The sequence below is a fragment of the Branchiostoma belcheri genome, unplaced genomic scaffold (genome assembly GCF_001625305.1).
Source record: "Branchiostoma belcheri isolate BF01 breed outbred unplaced genomic scaffold, Haploidv18h27 scaffold20, whole genome shotgun sequence".
NCBI classification, from domain to species: domain Eukaryota; kingdom Metazoa; phylum Chordata; class Leptocardii; order Amphioxiformes; family Branchiostomatidae; genus Branchiostoma; species Branchiostoma belcheri.
Window position 1 is genome coordinate 1,459,380 of NW_017803491.1, and position 22,046 is coordinate 1,481,425.

At 43.2% G+C, this 22,046-nt stretch overlaps 1 protein-coding gene across 1 annotated transcript; it reads right to left on the reverse strand.

The window, feature by feature from the left end:
- Positions 1-13,570: 13,570 nt before the first annotated feature.
- On the reverse strand, positions 13,571-16,029 carry LOC109469303 (suppressor of cytokine signaling 3-like). Its single transcript, XM_019767808.1, has one exon. The coding sequence runs from the start codon at positions 15,625-15,627 to the stop codon at positions 14,983-14,985; it is 645 nt and encodes a 214-aa protein (XP_019623367.1). The 5' UTR covers positions 15,628-16,029; the 3' UTR covers positions 13,571-14,982.
- Positions 16,030-22,046: the final 6,017 nt, after the last annotated feature.

Genomic DNA, 22,046 nt, shown 5'->3' on the forward strand with positions numbered 1-22,046 from the left:
GTGAGGCAAATCAATTCCCGGGCATGCCATCTCTATTAGCTCCTACCTGGCGTCCTGTTGTACTAGGCCGGGGGAAACTATAGTATTAGAGCCCCGAAGACAGCCTGCCCCAAGTACTATGCCACAACCACAATTAGACTGGATACCAGGTTAGTACTGCAGAAATATTCGCATCTTCTTACTGAGCCGTGAGTAAAGGAAATACAATAAAAAGACGACCTAATATTGTCACGACCTTACCCCACTAGTGTACATACAACACACTGACACGTTTACTCACAGTGTCTATGTACTACATACTGAACTATATATGGATACTGGTTGTAACGTTATAGTACACTTACACCTTAACCGCTGCAATATATCACAGGTCCTGTCACTTTTACTAAGGAAAAGGGGAGGGGCAGTTATGTCACCTGAGCTCAGGCAAAACATTATCTTCCATACAACACCTGTTAGGGGTCAACTACGAGGTCAGGGTTTATTGAGAGAGAAAAATGTAGAGGGGGTTAGATAAATGGAAACTCGTCCAAAAGACACGACTTCTGAGAAGGCCTGTGTTAGTTACATCAAAAATAGTCGTACCTGGAGAGTTGATGTCAAGTTTTGTTATCGTTCAAGGTTGGGGGGGGGGGCATTTCGTTCCTTTTGATCGTTTCTTGACTACAGATTATATATAATTGGTTTCATTGTTATTGATAACTTACCCATTGCTGAAAGTTAAAGCAAAAAGCTAAAGCCAGGCCACCTGATTTTGTAACCACTGTGTTACACCTTAGTATGATCACCAGTCAAGGGTATTGCTGCAACATAGAGTACCACACTTAGAGTCCTTGAGAGCTTGAAAGTCCACTTACTATCCTCATCACAGATTGAGTACGTAAGGAATTAGGATAAAACTACATCTAGTCAAGGACCTTGATCTAGTCAAGGAGGTTATAGGGCTCCAATTCTACCCGTATGATCTAGTTTATGATTTAATTTAGTTTCTCACATCGTGAGATCACATTTCAACACATACATGTATATGCATGTAACGATACATCTTTCGTTCTTCCAAATCCACGTAATTATGTGGGCTTTAGCTTCGGAAAAAACACATGTACGTGATTCTTCACACATTCTATTCGGTAATCCGTTTCTTTCATCCCTACAATAGTTGTAATACAGCGCAGTTGAGTGACGCACTCTTGGTGTTCACTTGAAGCCCCCAATCATACGATACGCACTCACTCGTGTTCTAAGGTATGGAGACCACTTTATTTAGACCTCCAATTGGCTACAATGATCCTCAAATGGAGGTGGGATCTTTTTGAGCCACCGGCCGGGGGTATTTTTATCACACTGATCCCACTTTCCAAAATGTCACATGTGATGATGGGGTGCTATAAAAGTCGTGCGAAAGGTCAGACGACCTTAGTAGAAAAGCGCGGGATATCCCGTGCTGATCCCGCCCCGCCGTTAGCGGTCTGCACAGGGCTTCTCCAGAACCCGGCCGGAAACTACGGTGCGGTTTGGGCAATGCCATTTCTAATGCGGCCTTAATTCTCACCCAGGGCTTTGACAATAGAGGCTCCTCAAAGGGCACGGTTGTCTTTTTGAAAAGGTCGAGGTCCTTTTTTTCTCTAAGTCCATTTTTACAAGCCGATACATGCAGGTATTCAGGGTTCAGGGTCTGGCTTTTTGGTTGCCCTCGTCTGTTTCGTAGAATCACAATGAAGTTTGACGATGTTTGTCTTTTTTTTTTACTCAAAATTTGATCTGATAGATTTTGATAGAAGAGTATTTCAAAGACTTTATAGTGAATTATCATAAATCTGAAACATAGTTTGATTAACTATTCTGTTGCTGTATATGTGTATATTTGCTTTTAGCCGTCGACTTTGAAAATTCCTCAAAATTGCACCTGCCATTAATTCATTCCTCAGGTACAAATTTATTTCTGCATGTACATGTAAAATCACCCAGACTTTGCCCAGACAGAGAAATGGTCATCTTTGCAATTTTCAGTTTCCGTCATGTCCAACATATAGTTTGCAGCACTGTGGTTGTACATTTTGTGCCCAAACTTGGTATGATTCAGAACTACTGTGACGAACAGAACAAACATGCCTGTACACTGCCGGCGTGACAGGTACATCTTGGATCCGTCTGTCTGATACAGCTGCTGTTGCTGACTCAGTGTAATACTACTAAGGATGTGATGAACAGTAACGTGACTGCTTAGTTAGCCTGTTCCACATTCAGGCCTTATTAGGCCACAGCAAGTAAAATTTATGGATGACATCCTCCGCAGATTCCGAATCTAATGTGATCGGGCCAAAAAACAAGGCAGGCCCAAAAAACAAGATTCCTACATTTTCAAGTTTTGTCATCATAATCCTTGATACCCCAATTGTGCTAAGTTTATTGTCAACTATTGCAACAGTTTTGTACAAATGGTTTTGACTCAGTGGGAACATCACAATGATCAAATACATGTAGAAAAGGAATGAATTACATCACTTCACCAAAGTAAAAGACAAATCAATAAATCAGAGCCTTGTCTTGTCTCCTCTCTTCATATCTATCTGTCATCCACATTCCGGCATGTCAACAGACATCTTTGCTCATTTTCAGCATGTTGACCACTGTCAGAGGGCAACAAAATTTCTTGGGTTTTTTTTCCAAATCAGGCGAAAATTAATGCGCGCGCTGAAGTCATCCATAAAAATTACTTGCTGTGGCCTTACAAGACCGCCCACAAACAGCCCTGGGGGTCGGTACGGAAGGTACGGGTGGGAGGAAAAATATCCGGGGATGAAGGAATAGACTTATCACAGGAACAGAGTTGATGCGTCAGCGTGTTTGGGGGAGAAAGGGGGGGAGGGGTGAAAATGAAACATTCCATGTCGTCCAACTCTCTACGTTTTGTGCCACATCATTGGGACATATTCCCAATATATCCTTTCCTCTACCATCTTTCCTTGTTTACCACTTGAAAGGATATCTAAGAGCCTAAAACTAAGTTATCGTAAGAAGCGATGCCTTCTGGAGCCCACCATTTCGGTCTAGATCATTCTAATTTATTTCGACGTTGCAAAATACCAGTACACCATATTGACGTTTATATTAAAACCTCATATTTGGTAAGCTAAACCTTTTATTACTCCAAATGCTAAAAGGAGTTCCCTACTGTTATTTTGAATGGTGACATTTGTCAGACTAAGCCCCTATCTATACATATTTACACGTACGTTAACTTCCAAATGTCAAATGAAGAATAAATAACCTCTCACGTATTATTTTCTCGGATTGCATCAGTTCTGGAGATTACATGCTTCCACTGGGAGAGTCTAAATTGGGCTCTCTGGCTCCGCCGCAGAGAGCTTTTCTTGGAAACGATCAGTCTCCGCTGCCAAGTCTCTCTTCTCCTGACATCATAGCTATACATATACTCGAGGAGGTTATATATACATATTAAAACCTCCTTGATATACTGTATTAAATCGTGGCATAGCGTTGTTGTAATTTTACTTTAACGTGCGCATGCATGTGCAATATATTCACGTATGATAGAGATGGAGCTGCAAGTGGAAGGTCTAAAATTAGGCTCATAAAGATGATAAACAGTCAAGGGGAGAAGAAGGCATACGCACTTTGAATCTCCAAGCAGATGTTGGAAAGACAGATTGCAACACGTTTAGGACAATCTTTGTGCATGTAGGGGACATATAAAGTTGCGAAAAAGGGGTAATAAACGTTACATGTTACGCTAAATTAAGCACGCTTAAATATACCCGTTTTCGTGCCATGAAGATAGAAAGTATGGACGCGGTCCGCTTATGAGTATGAATAGGAAGTCTGTTTCCCTTCCATAAACATAGATTTATAATTGCAACTTATGTAGATAATCTAGGAACAATATTAACACTTGAGCAACAAGTTACCTGTACATATACAATCATTATCTGCATGTTAATGACCATGGGGCTTAATGCATACATCAGAGTGTGATGTTACATGTACATCATACTGAGTAACATACTACATAGGATAGAAGGATAAAAGAATAACGTAAAAGTCTTAGGAATTACTAGAGAATACATTCTAATCTAATCTAGGTCTTGAAGATTTCTTCTCTCTTTTTAAAGCAACTGGAGAGGAAGAAACTGGAGAAGAAATGAAGTCCATCGTTCCACTTACTAAAAAAAGGGAATTTGAGTTATACAACCAGACGAAGCCTGCGAAAGGGCTACACCAGATGTGTAATACACTTGACTGGTTGTCACACGACAGTTCATTAAGACAACGTAAACAGACGCAGTATTTTGACTGGGACCGGACGTTTGGATGTTGACAGAGTGGGAAATACCGTTAGCAGTTAAGCTGGAAGCCAGCCTGTTTTCAGGGCCGTACAGGTCAGCTTTTCTGCTCCAGGACCCACGCAACAGCCTGGATTCCAGGCTACCTCAGCCTCTGCCAGGCTTCCGGAAACGGCTGGAAAGAAGCTGAACTTGCCAAATACATGTTGACAGGTAGGGGAGTTGGTCCGCTAAATTGGAATATACTAGTAGTTTGCTTCGGTAGCGGCAAACTGTTCTCCTTTAGCGGACCAACTAACTCCCCTGGCATGTTATCTATCTATCTGGCCAATTTCTACTCTCTCTAGCCGCTTCCTAAGCCTGGTAGAGTCTAAGGCCTACACAGGAGGTCAGTTCGTTGGCTCCAAGGTTTGCCCAAAGTCTGGATTCTAGGCTAGCTAGCCGTCGACCATGATGGACAACTCAGGGCGAGATGGCATAAAGAGTGTTTTGAAAGTTCGGAGGAAGGCATTTCCTTTCCGCATCACACTTGGGTGGCTCGTGCGGGTTTTCGGAAAGATGCCAAGAGGTTGAACTCTGAGGGGTTTGTGGCATTTCACTCAACCTCCGGACGGTACAGCAGAAAATGTGATTTAGCACAATGTTGCACCGGTGGTCTTTAAATATCACACAGCCTACGTATAAAGCAAATGTTATTCACAGCAATCTAACATTAACGAAATGTTAAGGTGGCTGCGTGAATTATATTGCCCCCCCCCCCCCGCGCACACACACAAATTCGTATAACCCTTAAATAACGTCCTAGGCTCGAATTTGAGCATTTTTTTGTTCCTTCTATCATGATAAAATCGTTAGTTTCACCCTGAATAGCGCTCAACCACGTTACAAGGTTCCAGAGGTTATTGTCATCTGCCTTCCATTCATTCACTCATTCATTCACTCAGCCCAAATTACCAGTGTCCCAACAACTAGATCACAGGGAAAAAATGACGTTTCCCTCTTTTGCTAATTATCCCTTACAAAGTGTTTATACAGAGTAGGGTAGAGTAGAGTGATGTCATTATATATAAAGGTCTATTTTCCAGCCACTCAAGGCCATCTGCTTTCAAATTACCTACAACAAACTGAAAATTAAGTGTGCAAAAGTGCTCCGCCTTTTATCAACGGAAGCGGTCCCAAACAAGCGGGTGTCTGGGTCTTTAGAGCACAAACATCGTACAGAAAAGGGTTTTTCAACGTAACCTTTTGCTCCCAGATGGTCTAATGTGACACAATACCGGGGACTGAGAAACGGGAACGCCGGAGGAAGTGGAGTGATTGTTTAGTTGCAGGATGTGGTCAGGCTAAAGATCCGGCACTTATTCACACTAGTAGCGAGGATGGTGGTCGGTGCGATTTGCTTGTTGTGCACTGTGGATTGAAAACTAGACATAGATTTTCAGATTATCTGATACTAGACTAACTAGGCTGAAAAATAGAAAATTTATCCCAATATTGAGGATGATTTGCCAGAGGTTTTGGTCACTATACAGGGTTTCAATTGCCCGCGTAGTTAGTACCACTGGCCCTATTTTTGCTGAATTCTATTATCCATAACTATACCTGTGCCTATCTCCTGTGATCTGTTTTTTTTTGTTCTAATCATTTAAGCCTTAGGAAAGATAAAAATGTAACTGAAAGGAAACAGCAGAGAAATTCAATCTCACTAAGTAACGTGTAACCCAATAAAATCCAAATTTGTCGTCCTTTAGAAGGTCAAAAGGACTCCGCCTGTCATGCCTGTCCCAGAGGATCAATAGAAAATACGAAGTGCAAAAACAACCACATGGTCCTAATCTCTTTAGTCTCATTTCTAACGATCCATTCGATAATGAAATGTGTAATATCTATAGCTATTATGATGATTGGTAATACTTTTTTTCATCCAGCATTATATACACAAGCCTAATAGTTTCAAGGAATCTGACTACAAAAAGCACCCCGAAGAAAGGCTCTGGATTCGGCGTTGTTTTTGTTTGTTTGGTTGTCTATCTATTTGTTCATTTTTCCTTCCACTTCGGGCGAGGTAATTTTTGAAAATGCATTATTTTTTATAAGAATTTGTATACATAACGTATACGCCCCCTGTCCGTTAAGAACACCGCCACTATACCTCAATTCATTTTAATAATCGTTGCTGTAGTAAAATCAACGTACGTGACGCTAACCTAAAAACATTAGACTGCTAACCATTCTCCTTGGGCTAGCTTAGGATTATTTACTGGTCCTATAAAGTATATGTCTTTCTTTCTGACAGTATCTTTCCTGCAGGCCTTTCTGATCACTGCAACCCCGTAAAAATTCCCCGGCGCGCGGAAACGGGCCTGGGTGGGAGGGCAGCACCCTCTGTGCCCTAGAGATACCGGCTATGCTAAAAACATGAGACCTTGGCCTAACCCATAATCGCCGCCAACACCGCAGCACGACATTTTCTTAGTAATATCCTAAAGGTTAGTCTCCTTCGTGGAATTGTGCGCGGGAGCGGCGTTAATTTTTTTTCGGGGAGCGACGCGAGTTATGCCGCCGGGAGTAATATAATCTCCAAGCGGATTCGGTGGGTCAAGGGGACTTAATGTTGGCCGCCTGTATCCATCGTTTTCCGTCGCGGTTGGATTTTGGAAATTTTGTCGTCAATGAGTTGTCTCGTATTTCCTTTCCGTGATTTGTAATCATTGCTAAAGTAGCGGCAGACGATGGATACAGGCGGCTAATCTCCAAGCAGATCCAAGGGTCGCAAAAATATCAAATTGGCCAGGCTGTATCCAATCGGCCAGAGAGGGTCCACCCAAGGTGTGGGGGTAGCGACAAAGAAACGGGCCATATATAAAAAGCTAACGATCATTCCTCCACAACCTCTGCTTGGAGAGTAACAGGTGGCCAACATAAAGTCCCCGGGCCACCGAAAATGACGCCAACACCGCAGTACGATATTTGTTAGCAATATCCCACAGGTATGCTTCTAATAAGACTGACGGATGTTCGTAAGTAGCTGTTTCCGTTGCCATGGCAACCCGCGGTGACCTCCGCTTATCTCTTTTCCTCAGGACCGAATCTCAAGTCGCCCTGCGTCAGAAGTTTAAGACGTGCGTGGTAAGCGCTAAGAAATATCCGATGTCGACGGAATACATAAAAAGACAGAAAATAACACTTTTTAAGACGTCAGGATGAACATCCTCACCTGGTAGAAAGATACACTAGACAATAGTTACTCAAGCAACTGGATAGATTTCAAAAATATTCAGATGTTTCAGGTACATGTAGCATCCACAACTAGTTATCGATAGCCTCTACCAGGCTATCGATAACAGTACATTTATTGGTGCGGCAAAAGTACTACTTTACTGCCCTGGCGTGTTATCTGTCTATCTGGCCAATTTCTACTCTTTCCAGCTGCTTCCCGAAGTCACTGACGAAAGATAGCAGATGCTATCTGAAACGTCTGTTGTGTTTCTGAGAAATGTTGCAAGAAACATGACACCTTATTCGGAACGGAATACCAGCCACAATGTATCACATCACCCCATGTCTAGATATTATGAAGAAAAACACAGACCACGGCCCTTAAAACAACTGCGCCTCCTTCAAAAACAATTTTGATGTTTTCCTATCGGCCGGGAACGTTCTACAGCGTAATTGATACGCCCCAGTACTCCCACTCGACCCACACGAGTGGATTAAGATAGCAAGCGTTCACAATTTATCTTTCTACAACGTGTGTAGATGTGAAGTGCGCAACGTCCTAGAATTTTCAAGAAGATGTCGAGGGGAAGACCGTTATGTTTTCTGATCACCGCCTATGTGTATAGCCCCCATCAGACTCCTTTGGTGGGGGAAATTTTTGTAAGATGCCAAGTAGGGTAAATCCTTTTTTTTTTCATCCGACAAAGGTGTTTGGTAGAGATGTGTAGAGATGCTGCTATATGTGTATGGTGGAGGAGTGTTGTTGTTTTGCAGAGATGTTGTCCACACAAACACATACTTCCTCCTGCACTGATGAGGCTTAAAGAAAATGTTGTTTTCCACCGTATCTTGTTTTTACATGCATCATCACATGTCGTGTACATGCGCTGAAGACATATATTCTCTCATTACAAACATTTCGAGATTAAACTATACGAGGTTGAAGACCGAGATGCGAGATGTGACAGAGGAACAGGAAAAATACACCTGGATGGGGGGGGGGGGCTTTTGCCATTTCTCTGTGTCTAGTAGTATGGACCTTTAGTTAGATGGCTATAGAATACGTTGCTATAGTGCAATTTGGCTATAGAATACGTTGCTATACAGCCATCCTTGGATATTTTTGTCATCACATCTGTCCTTGATATGTTTCTTCCTCACGTATGATGTAAGAGTCCTTGAGAAGAAATTAGGCAACGAATATACCTGTTTTGATATTCTATATCCGCCTCTGCACTGATTCAGTGACCTTGGGTACAAATCAAGGACAAATTAGGCTCCAAGCAGATGTATGACTCTGGAGTGTTTTTCACGTCTGTTGCGTGGATTGTTCATATTTCCATTGCCGTAACATTGGCCACGTGTCGGGGTCAAATCCACGACAATAAATGGCCGTGGAATGCATCAATTTAAGATTCAAAATTCACGGGATTCACTCATACCAAAGTCTGCAGTCATAGGTTTAGGTGGTGATGTCACAAAGCATCTTATTTTTAGGCCACAGCAAGTAATCTTATGGATGACATCAGCGCGCGCATTAATTTTCGCCTGATTTTGAAAAAAAAAACAATACATTTTGTTGACAGTTGTCAACATGCCGAAAATGGGCAAATATGTCTTTTGTCATACTGGAACGTGAATGGCAGATAACTATGAAAACATGAGACAAGAAAAGACTCTGATTCAATGTTTTTTTTTTTACTTTGATGCAATGGTATTGGCTGTGTATATGTGATGTTCTCACTGAATCAAAACCATTTGTACAATTATTAAGTCAAAATCTGAGAATGTGGGAACCTTGTTTTTTCGGCTCGCCTTGTTTTTTTCGCCCGCTCACATTAGATTTGGAGTCCGCGGAGGATATCATCCATAAAATTTACTTGCTGTGGCCTTTGTCACAAGATAAGAAAATTAATCAGACTCTACCCCCAACCCATGCAGCTCTTTGTTGATGCTATCTTTATACAAAACAAAGGAACCTTAAGGAAATTGACATATCCCCAAAGGTACCTTCAATCATGTTTAGCTCACATTTATACCGCAGCACAGTCAATCCAGATGCTGGAAGATTTTAACTTCCTATGAACAGAGAACCGTATAACATCACACAACACAGCTGATCGCATCTCCATTTACAAAAGACATCTACATGTACAGCAGTACCGATCCACGAACTGTATAACAGTTATTATCAACAAAGGAAAGATATATTCTGGGGCCAGAATTGGCTGACAACCAGGCATGGCACGCCCACATCTCAAATACTGTGTGTATCCGAGATGAGTAGACAACTACTTCAGATAAAACCCTGTCTCCTAGGCTATAATTACTACATACCACATTATAATTGCATGTAATTATGCCCAACCCCATTGCTATTCTTGCATGTTCCTTCCATGCCCAGTCCTGAGAATTGAAGAGGCTTTAAGGCCATGCAACTTGGTGATTGGCCTGACCAGTAGTAAGTCACAATCCGGCGTTTTACACCGCAGTGCACGGTCTTCAAAGCCTTGTAAAAGCCTAAAATCACCGGTCGTTAGACTGAGATGATGGCTTGGGGCCTGACCAGGCCAGGTGTAGACTGTAGGGCTAGTAGAAGCGTAATTAGCGTTCGGCCTAGAATATTTTGCCCTGTCACAAGGAGAAAAAGGCGTACAAAATGCCTCAAAAAGATACGTGCATGAAAATAAAAACTAGCCGGCTAGCCGAACCCTCGTATCTGCTTGGACATTACAGAACAGCGATAATGTACATAGCAAACTAACTTAGTTGTAACAACTTATCTGTCACGATTCTCAAATCTATGGATCTAGATGGGATAAAATTCCCGCGGGTGTTTCCGAATTTCGACAGTAATCCATCAGCATAATTACTGACTGTGCAGTAATGTCAGCATATTGATCAATGCGGGAAGTCAACTGTTGCCTGTGTATGCAGTAAAATAGTGCCCAATGCAGTTATAGTGCTTGCACACCATTTCGTCTTCTAGTCACTTATCTACACAGTAAGTTAGAACAACACTATCCCAATGTATATCAACATCCATGGAGCAGAAATACGATGTTGTTGAGTGGTGAAACTGACTGGTAGAATATATGGCGTGCCATCCCAAAAATGTAGAACTCAGCTTCGGGGCTTGTTTCTGCACTGTTTAAATGCCCAAAGTACGAAATACTGATGAAAATGTACTAGTGTGTGACAGTGTCATAAAGATTGCCTTATTCAGAATATTTCCAGTGTTGCGGCCCTGAAATTGTATTGGATGCCTTTAAATTATTTATCTGCCCTCCGTGACTCGATCCACCGCTGCCTGATGGAAAGGCTCACCTTAGCTCACCTTAGCTCGACTGTCACGACCACGATTCAATTTCACCTGTAACCTTCTGTAAAACTATTTTTAAAGGTGACAAGTACAAGTATCTTGGCTATTTTTTTGGCCCGCGGGAACTTTTGCACAGTGCATGACGTCATAGGATCAAACCAAGTGCTCATAATACGAGGGGGAATCAGGGTGATGTGCTGGAATGATTTTTATTCAGAAGCTTGCCATGTTGATAGCACATGAATCAGGGCATTAAGTACATTTACTTTGATGAGAAAAAGATAAGATCTATCGTGTCATTATTGTTACATATTGCTGTTGTGAACGTACTTTTAAATCTAGATCTTTCAATGTCGTGGCAATTGTTATGCTTTGAGTCGGTGTGGATATTTTAATGATATGATATGAATCTTTATTGCACGTTCTTGCCCAGATGCAATATCAGACCTCACTGCACATGTGAGTAACTTGTTTTCTGTCAAATGTGTCATATTCCTTGCTGCAGGTGTGACATCACCTATGTTAGTTTCATATTGCCCACACGTACCCAGGGTTCAATGTCCCCATCACTTATACGGCCCAGCTGAATCCAGCCGACGCGCGCGGACTGCAAATGAAGCCTTCACCACTTCACATCGATGTGCATGTCTTATGTAACCCAGGGACAGATCATTCATCATCATGGGGGGGGGGACTTGCTAGTTTTATTTTGAAGGTCGTATATTTTATCCTCAGCCTCTTCTATTGCTAGTATCTGTGGCAAAATTTTTGGAAGATCGCCCCCCCTTCCCTCTCTCAAGCGTTTAGCATTATGCAATTGTATAACAACTGCATTTATCCCATGTGTGTAAGAATATGCAATATATATGCAATACGTGACATATATATACACACACCCCACTTCAACGATAAATTTTAATCACTCACTCACTCACTAGGTCGAGATTCACTCGGCTCCAATTTTCAATCTGTCACTGATTACATAGTGGATCGTTACTATACATACTGTATTTCCTTGTTAGCATTTTTAATAGCTCACGACGTCTGTTCGGCACAAGTATTCTTCCCAGTCAGAATACCTGATCAGACAGCAGCGTATAAAGTAAACACTCACGTTAGACCGATGTATGTAAATTCCGTTACCCTCTTCATTTAAAATACATGTCACTCTCTAAACTAAGTCTAAGGGTCTCCAGAGAGCTGTAGTCGTCTTCTCGCCACCCGCATATATATATGCACACACTACAAAACCACAGTTTTCCAAAGTAATAGGGGTTCGCAATATTCACTCAAGAACGGATACGGACACGACCACTGAGGAAAGGGGGGCACATACATGTAGTACTAGTACTTCTGTTGGTTATCTGGGGCGTCTTTTATTTCACTTCCGAATTCCAGCTAATTAAAGTCTTATCTAGATGAGGTACACATTGTACTCATAACTGCAGGAATTCCACAAAGGCTTGCAAACCCGGCACGCATGCATATGTTTACTGAAACACAGAGAATGAATGATGATCTCATTGAGTCCAGGAGTTTAGAGAACACGCATGTGCATTATGCAATACACGACACAGCAGATAAATGCTATGATACGGCATTTCTTACATAGCAACATAATAGTAGTTTAACCGACCCAGAACAAGGGCGTGCATTGTCAGAGCAAATGCCTTCAATCTAACGTCTGTTTTACGTAAAAACATATGTTTCCTTGACTTCATCACGATCGTACTAATACGTTACCTTGTAGAACGACATCATTATCAATGTTTGTGTTGACATCCGTCTGCCAGGCTTCCGTAGTACCGGGTTTATCTTACAATGCAGTGTCAGTCACTTGCTCTTACTTCAAAAGCTCGGGACAAAGAACACCTTTATTCATCTTAAGTCGTTGCTGTCAAAAATAATTCTCCTTCTTGCTTCAATGTACAGTTCGTATCTCTTCCTGTATATCCTTCTTAATTCTTTACTCTAGATGTTAGATCCTGCATTTTGGCGTGTTGTTCGGTTGACTAGTCACAAGGAACTGTCGGCAGATGTCTATCATGTGTTATTTGTATGCGCGGCATTCGCAGCCACACGCTTAGTATTCTCTCGTTACGTAACCTCCACCGCTAGTCTGATAGCAATCACCCCGGCAGACTCAGCCCATACATACAGAAGACTCCTTACACGTGAACTTTGATATTCTCGCAAGTGAGACTGCTTGAGCTGAGCTCGTGGGCTTTACTGCCTTTTTATAAGCCCTGCTTTTACGTTCTCGGTTTATTGATGGTGTATCCCACTTGGTGTATATATAGTAACGAGATACCCGTATTCAAAGAATGAAAAACCGTAGAGGGATATTGGGCCATCTTTTGAGGTTATTTCTATCCCTTGTAAAGATGTGTAGCACGTTCTCGATCAATGTCTACGTGCAAATATTACATTGGATATCACAAGATATTTCAGGCATTCATTTCTATTGCTAACGTTCGTTTTACTTTATCATTTTAGAAACTGATAACTGTGCTTTCCCCTTACATGTTATCTGTCTATTCTTCCCAGTCTCTTCTGAAGCCTGGTAAAGGCTAATAATAACTACAACGTATGACCCTTGGCTATAAAGGTATCTAACCAAATACACACGCTAGATTTCCTCCAGACATAACCAGGTCGACACATCCTTGCGTTGCACTACTTAGTAAATACGGCAAGCCTTGGTAATCACACATGCACACGTAGGTCTCTGACAATCTAATAAGAACTGTTTTATTATGTATCCAGGGCACGGCCCTTTTTCGTCGCTTACCAAGAATACTTGGAAAATGGCGGATTGGTTCCTGGAAGCTGACGACAGTACAGATTGGATTCGTGGTAACAGCCATACATAATACACTCAGCGCCACATTCGCCGTATTCTGAATTAATCATACAGTTCCGACTCGCTTGCAACTAAGGTGGAGAAATACATTGAATTTGATATGATTTCCCAATACCGAGTACTGTAGAGATACTGTATTGGGAGTGGGATTATAAGGTGGCAGGGCATTATACAATTTTGTTTTTTACGCCAAACTGTGCAATATTTCCTTGCATTTTAAAGATTGAGCAACCTTTTTCGACTTTTGCCCTCCCCCATTCCACCCCCTCCCTTGCAACAATCCCTAGACCAGACCCGCCCCTTATTTGGTAACACCTCAGCTAGGTGCTCAACACGGGAAACTTCTTTGTTCCGCGAACCCAACATTTCGTGCCAAATATGGTCACAATATCAAGTGGCATACATACACTCTATTAATAGCAACAAAATGCAAATGTGCACCGTGGAGCTTTACAGTTTACATATAACGTCGGGGCAAGATACGAACATTATCGTAGACGTACAACGAGACATGCAACATAATCTCATCCTACTATTGTCTTCTATCCTTTCGTGAGAGAGATTGGCTGTGGTGTAATCTCTAAATCCTGCTCTGCACGGGAGGGTTCCACTGTGACGGCGCATACTCATGCCTGACCTAGTCTAAACTCTGAGGACATACTGGCCTTTTTGTTCCCTCGCCACGTTTCCTAGCTACAGAACAGACGACAGAGGAAATGCCTGTTGGTTGGAATTTACGGGCTTTACAAAAACATGTGGCTACAACTAGCCCCTCTCAGGCTTCAGAAGCGGCTGGCAAGAGTAGAAATGGCCCTACTAGACTGTACCCCTTTAGCGGACCAAATTATTCCCCTTGCATGATATCCGTCTATTTGGCCAATTTCTACTCTTTCCATCCGCTTCTGAAGCACAGAGGCTGGGCTACAACTTGCACTGCACTACTGACTGACTGTGCATTCAAAATTTATTATGCCGACACAGTATAATAACAGACAACTGTCCATAAATAAAAATGTCAATTTCTGATATAAATAACTGGCACGGATTTTGTATCCTCATTATGTACACAAGTTACTCACATTTGGATAAACCGGTCAGGACTAGATCGACAGTGACCGGAAGTTTGTATAAGTTTTGCAACTTTTACTGGCTATATATAAGAGTCACATGAATATTTACAGTGATAACGTACTTTGATAAGTCCAGTGGTTCACTGAGTTTGTATAGTAATAGTCTTACTGCGAAGTTCAAGTTTTTTCACCTTGTGGAATGGGTCATACTTTGTACGGATAGTCCAGCAGGAATTTCCGTAGAGGGGCAGGCAGCGGAAGTTTGTCGACCTCCCCGTCGGTCCTGTGTCTGTGGATCACCGTGCGGCACAGATGCTGCAAGGCGGGAACCTGTCCTTTCAACGGGCGGCAAAGTTTGACCGGAACCTCCCTTCTCCCACTGGGCTCCAACCAGAAATGTTTGTCCCGTCCCGCTATCGTCTCTGCCATGTAGTAGTTCACAAGTTTCACCACGCAGTCGAATTCCGGCGTGTCCGACTTTTTGTCCGAGTCCAGTCTGAACTTGCCGTCCTCGGTGTACTGTATCCTGACGCTGGTCGGGCCCCGGGGAGTCTTCACGCTCAAGCTGAAGAGATGAGCCGAGTTCTCGCTGTCCCGAACGAGGAACGTCCCGTCCTGTTTGGGCCGAAGCAGCGCCTTAGCCTTCCCTCCCGGTAGAGATCCCCAGTACCAACCGCTCGCCTCGAGCAAGTTCACTGTCTTCATGATACGTTGAAGGTCGAACTCCGTGCTGCGAGCCTTGGCGTTGGGAGGCAGCCGAGACCTCATCTTGGCCGGTCTGTCCTGGGCACCGTTCCGCCGATGAACCTCGTAGCTCGTCCCGGGATCGCACACGGTGGAATCGACCATAACCTTTGCCTACTTGCAGCCGTCAGCGCGGGGTCGATCACCTCCATACACCCGCGCCCACACAAGCGAGAAGGTCGCGAAGGTAGCGCTCAGCTTTACCGCTGAGTCCGTGCCATGACGCCCGCCACTTCCTGCTCTCGGTAACCTACGCCACTTTCGGCGGAAAAGAGCACCACTCCGGCAGTCTACCGACGCCAAAACACACAAAAATCTGCCACAAACGCCGGGATTTTCTCCGAGTCTACGTGCTGGAGGTTTGCATCCGCTTCTGGGAACTAGTTGCCTGGCCCAGCTTGTCAAGGTTCGTTGTCCCCTATGAATAGTTTTACTTAGAAATGCCCCAATCTGACAAGCCGATTCCAGGAAACCGAGCGTTGCTGTGTGCCGGGGTTAAAGGTTACGTCTTCCATATTTGGAAAGGCCTGACGTCACTGTCCTTGAAAGGGGGTGCAGGCGGTGACGCTGAGTGGTCAGCTGGCCAGAAGGAAGGGGATTAGCCTCGGCCAGGCTTCGGGAAGCGGCTGAAAGAGTAGAAATTGGCGCATGGCCAAATGGCCCGCTAAAGATTACATTTTGGCACCCGAATGTACTCATTTAGCGGACCAACTCACAGGGCATGTTATCTGTCTATTTGGTCAATTTCTACCCTTAAATCAGTTTCAAGCCGCTTCCGAAGCCTGGTCGAGGCTAAGGCGATATCATAGACTCACCTTTATCAAGCATTGATTCTTCTAGGAAAACATGCAACGGCCAGACTGTGGCGTGCTTGATGTTGTTTGTGTTTACAAACTGGTATGAAGAACAAATGACCTGTAGTAACCCTGTCCCGAAAAGCAGAACAACACGATACCTTGAACACACAGATCTTTGACCATTGGTATATCTTTCCACGAAAAGTTGTTGAAAATTTCCTCGGTTCCCTCTAATTGGTACCACACTGACACGGTCTCGGATAACGGGGTTTTCTGTAACATTAAGTAGCCTTCATCAAGGCTTCCTAAGGGGTTATTGAAGGTAGAATTCCCGGGAGTGAGCCGCAGTAGTGGTATTAACGTTTCCCCTTGGACAAATGAACAATATGGTGGCCCAAATCCCCTGGCAAATATGGATTCCCTATAGCCAGTAGATTTAATGAGGCTAAACATGATGCGAGAAAAAATAACCCGCAGGATTGTGAAAGTAGGTCAAAATTCATGGTTCTGTGGGTCTTTTCATTTCGTTCTTTACATTTCGTTCTTACAGTCTTTATGTAATACTAATAGCGCGTTCTACGCACATTTCCACGTCGGCCATGTGAGATAAGATAACGGTCACGTAACACACGGAATTCGAACGATTGAAAATTAGCAGCGCTCGTCACAGGTGAGTTTGGGCGCGATCTCAGGGTCTAATATTTCCACAGAATTCAGTGACGCTTGGGAAAAACAGGTCTTTCTATGGCAAAGACGTAACCAGCTGGCAAGGCAGTATTCAATACATAAGTGTATAGGCAAGACACTATCATAATTTGCCACTGAAGCTGTCAGAAAATGACAAGTACAGGAAGTTCACAATGTTCCCAAACAACCTCTGCTTGGAGAAATGATAATACAGAGGAGGGCAACATACTATACGGAGAATTGAGTTATACTTATTGAATGCGTAAGGTGTGACATAAGGTGGGACAGCTAAATTATATACATTGGAGAGCCTGTCTGCCCTTTTCAGCGTCATTTTAACAGCTGTGTTCTGTGTTCATAAAATATTCAAAAGGGGCACTAAAACCCACGACTTACGGGATACTTTGGTATATCCAAGAAAACCCTCCGGACGATACATAGAAAACGTGCAATTCCCAATAGAGACAAGTATTGGCAAAGGTTTGCGATCTCGGAGTGCTTTTTCTTGTTCGGGAGTACTTCTGTACATCCGCCAACTCCTAACTATATCTACACTATTTCCAGACCGGAGCTCACTTAAATAGCTGTTTTTTAAACGCTGAGTTCTTGGAATCAATGAATAAACCTTTACCAGGTGCACGTATACATTTGCCAACGTGTCAGCGCATAGCAGGCTGATTCCTCTGACAAAAATATATATATTAGCGATATTTTAGCCGCCTTCTGAAATTTGTCAGCAACCAAAAGAGTCTACTTGTAGAGACTACCGCCTCGCAGACCAGCACAACTTGTTTATGTAATAATTTAATTGGCCTTTAAAAAAAGAGACAACTTGATTATTACATTTGCCAGCACCAGCAGCACTCAAAAGTCAAAACGTGCTACGTGTCAGCCCCTTCAAGCAGATGTTAGATTTCGGAATAGAGAATCTTGCAACGTTTCAATAAGGAGGTTCCAGGGGAAGCCAATTCTACCTCTATGGTTTTACACACAGCCATTATATCTTATAGGCCTATGAACGTTACCATGTACGTCCCATCCTAACATCTGCTTGAGAATTACTAATATTGGCTTCCTCCCCGATCCAGACAGCCATATAAAGCAATATTTGCCGGCGTTTCTGCGAACGTCAGCTTTCGTGTAGTTCCAGTAATAATACGCGCCAGGTTTACAGTTTCCCAGTAATCTCTGTTCAAACGGACTAAAAATAGAGGGTTCTTGGCAGGCTGGATCAAATGAGGAGGGACAAACCAACATTGCTATAAGTAGGGGATGGAGATCAGCAAAGCACCATTTGTGAAACTCCCCCATCAAGTTGGTGCTTTCACCCAAAGCGATTTCATGACAGTAAAAACTGTATTTTCAAAGTCAATTTTCTGGTCATTTTTATCAATGTAGTTAAATCAACCCTATCCCAAAGCATATTTCATACCTGTGAGGCAAAAATAAGATGTCACTGAGAGAAAACGGTTGCTTGTTTGGTATCAAAAGCTAGTTGTAGCTATTTATTGGTGGTACCAAAAATACTGGAACTCCTCACGTGGCTTGTTTTGGGGGCTATTTCAAACCGTTTAAGTTTGAAATGGTGACGAAAATATGCAACGAAAAATACGTAAATGTAATTATCATACAGGACTGATTTCCTAATCCAAAATATTCTTTGCATTGCCACCCCGATATTGCAATGGACGATTTTAATAACGTACTAGGAACGGACCCGGAAGAATCGACAGAGGTAAGAAAAATATTTGCATAAGAAAATCAACACAGAACAATAAATCAGAAAAACAAAAACTAAGTACAGGAAACGCTGGCGTGTACAGATTGCATTTCGCAATTTTCGCGGAAACTGCATGAATACATAACACCTTCTCCTTTTTTTTTCAAAGAAATGAAGCTGTTGCCGAGTAAACCACACACGTCGGGAGCGTAGGTGGAAAATTGAAACACGAAATGCTAGCTTGTGGCTTATCTGACAGGTGGAGTGCCTAAGTCATAACAGTGCATCCTTAGCTAGCAGAGCTCCCGAAGCGTCCTCTAGCGGACTTAACATAGATAGCAGGATAGTGGTCCCGACGGCACTTAGCCTGGTACCCGTCCCCACGGGGTCTCTTCTGTCGTGTATCTCCAAGCAGATCTTTCCGTGGCTGGAAGACAGTATCAGATGGGCCAGGCATTATCTGCTAGACAGTTACCGTTTGCCACTTGGCCTGGCACAGAAAAGATACCTGTACAAAAAAAAGAAAGGCCAATGAAAACGCCACACCAAAAATAAGCAGAAGTCTAAATGAAAGTCACAAAAGGTGTGAGTCACAAAGGGCCCTGAACTGTTATAGGATATGAATTCCAGTTCACATTGCAAGAGCAAATCTCGGAAACTATTAGATCACATTTATACACGCCCACATATTTCCTCAGTCCTGGGAACTCTACTCCCTTACAACAGGACCCGATATTTACACCTGCTACATTTATTCTGTCCACCACTTCCGTCACGAAGTCACCCAACTCTAACACCAAGGTCGTGGGAAACGTGTTTTACGTGTGGTTGGAGTAACCTGATTTATTACGAATGTAGCTACGGTAACGCACCGTGCAAGGAGAGCACAATGAGTACTCACGTCTATACGATCATGACTCTCCAAGCAGTCGGCTTATTTTTTTCGCGTTGTTAATGCGTTTTTATTGGGCTTTGTATTTTTGCACTGGGATCTTTTTCCCCCAGCCAAAGGGGGATGGCAAATGGAGACATACCTGGTCTTTGCTGCCACCAAAATATCTGCTTGGAGATTATCTATCCGGCATTTGAGCCTGAATGATTTCATTTCCAAGAGAAGCTCATGTACATGTACTTTAACTTTCATTGTGTGTGGAGTGTCCTTAGGTTCGGGGTGGGGGATACGCACGTGTACTACCAACCATGATCGTGGAAAGAGAGAGCCATTGGGCCTGCGCAGCCTGCGTGGGCAAGTTCATTGTCATTTTTACCCCGTAACGCGAGCAGGTTCTAGGAATCATTGATATGACTGCTACATGTACAACGCATTTCCATTAATGTAATTGTTTTTCGAGGTCGGTTGATACCGGATGTTATCTTTATGTGTAGGTCAGTGGCTGGGACCCTATTGAGAAGTCGTGTCGATAACGGCGTCTACAGAAACCCGGGTGCGACAAACTGTACTCTCTAGCCAAGGACATTATACAGAACAATGTCCTTGCTCTAGCGGACCAACTCCCCCGGCATGTTATCTCTCTATGCCGATTTCTTCTCTTTCCAACCGCCTCCCGAAGCCTGGTAGAGGCTGACAGAAATCTACAGTGTTTAGGATAAAGTCACTATACATGCACACCTTTTCAAAGAGATTGGCAGCATTCCAACGACCACTAAGCCATGTTCAGAGATGCGAGCACACTGTATTGCCCTCGGCCATTGTCCCTGGGAGGGGTGCCGCGGAGGGGGCACGTGAGGTCATGACATTGTACTGAAGCTGATTGTGACCTTTATATCATACGCCCGTTTTCAGTCGTAGCAATGAGGGGGTAGCGACAGAAAACATGGCATGGCATAAAGATCACAATCTTCCCCACCAACCTCTGCTTGGAGAGTAGGTATTGTGCAGGAGGGGCGGGGGGGGAGTCTGAATTCATTTCTCATAAGAGTCCTGGATCATACAGGTTACTGTCAGAATAAAAGTCTTCTCGAGAGAGGGCGTGCGCGCGGTCAACCTTGGCGCAGTGACCTTCTATCAGCCTCAGTACAATGTCATGACCTTAATAACGTGCCCCCTCCGCCGGCACACCTCCCAAGGCCAATGGCCGAGGGCAATATGCTCGCATCTCTGCACATGGCTTAGTGGGTGGTTGTTGACATCACTCACACGGTTCTTTGCAACTGACTTACAGGGCGCTCTGTACAAGAAAAAAAGAACGTCCTCTCGAGCGAGAGTGAGCAACCTTAAGGGCAGTGACCTCCCATCAGCCTCCTCCCATCAACCTTGCGAGGCCAGTGCCCTCATCTTTGCATGCACGTGACGTACAAAGATTCAACATTTTTGATTCAGCGTTATATCAACCATCGCTCTCTCAGATAACGTTTGGGGTGACCTGCACTGATGGCTTACAGTTCATCTTTTAGGTCGTACTATCGATTGGCTAAACAGAAACATCCTCTTTACCACGAAATGTTTCCAACCCGCGCTTGAGATCGAGTCAACCAGATCAACACTTGCTTTGTAAATCCTGCCTAAGTACTTTTGTCAACAGTACATATATAGCACTGGTTACGCAAGAGGATATTGTTGAATAAGGCTTTCTTCCTTCTGTCAGGTTTTCTTTACTCAGGCAGTGTTTTGTGCGTTCGTCTTTCACTGGTAGATGTCCGTTCGTTCTTTCGAGTCAACAAAGTGTCAGCACTTGTTAAAGAGGGTTTACCCGATGAAGGTCTTTGTGAGGCTTGTAGAGTTGAGCTTTCCGAGTGTGACTCTTACCTTTAACACAGTTACGACGCGGTCACTTTCGGAGTAGGGCGTCGTACGATCATTTTCATGTCGTAGAATTTTCAAGCAGGTTGTGACAGAACTGACAAGGTTCTAAGTAGACAGCACTTTTCGTAACAAAACAGCCAAATTTTGTACTGCACATTTTGCGTACGATCACCATGACGGGGCATATACAAAACAATTGTCGTTACATAACTTTTCAAAGATCGATTCGTTTTCAATGTAACAGGTGTTATATGATACGTTTGAGAACTTTTTAACGAGAAAAATGCCACTGCTATATGCTGTGCCTTTTAAATTTGAAACCAAACTATTGTCGTGATTGAGTCAGTCTGACTCGATACGATAGCTTTGATGGCTGTACAGACTAGCTTCTATGCTATTAGCTATGGACCATTTGTCGCGTATCTGTGTTTTTTGCTTGTTTTGTTTATATTCGAGTACAGCCATGGCCATGAATGACTCACTGGTAACTACTCCAGCTCTTATATCTAGCCTGAAATGACTCCTTCTGTAGCAACACCACGAAGGAAAAAAACAA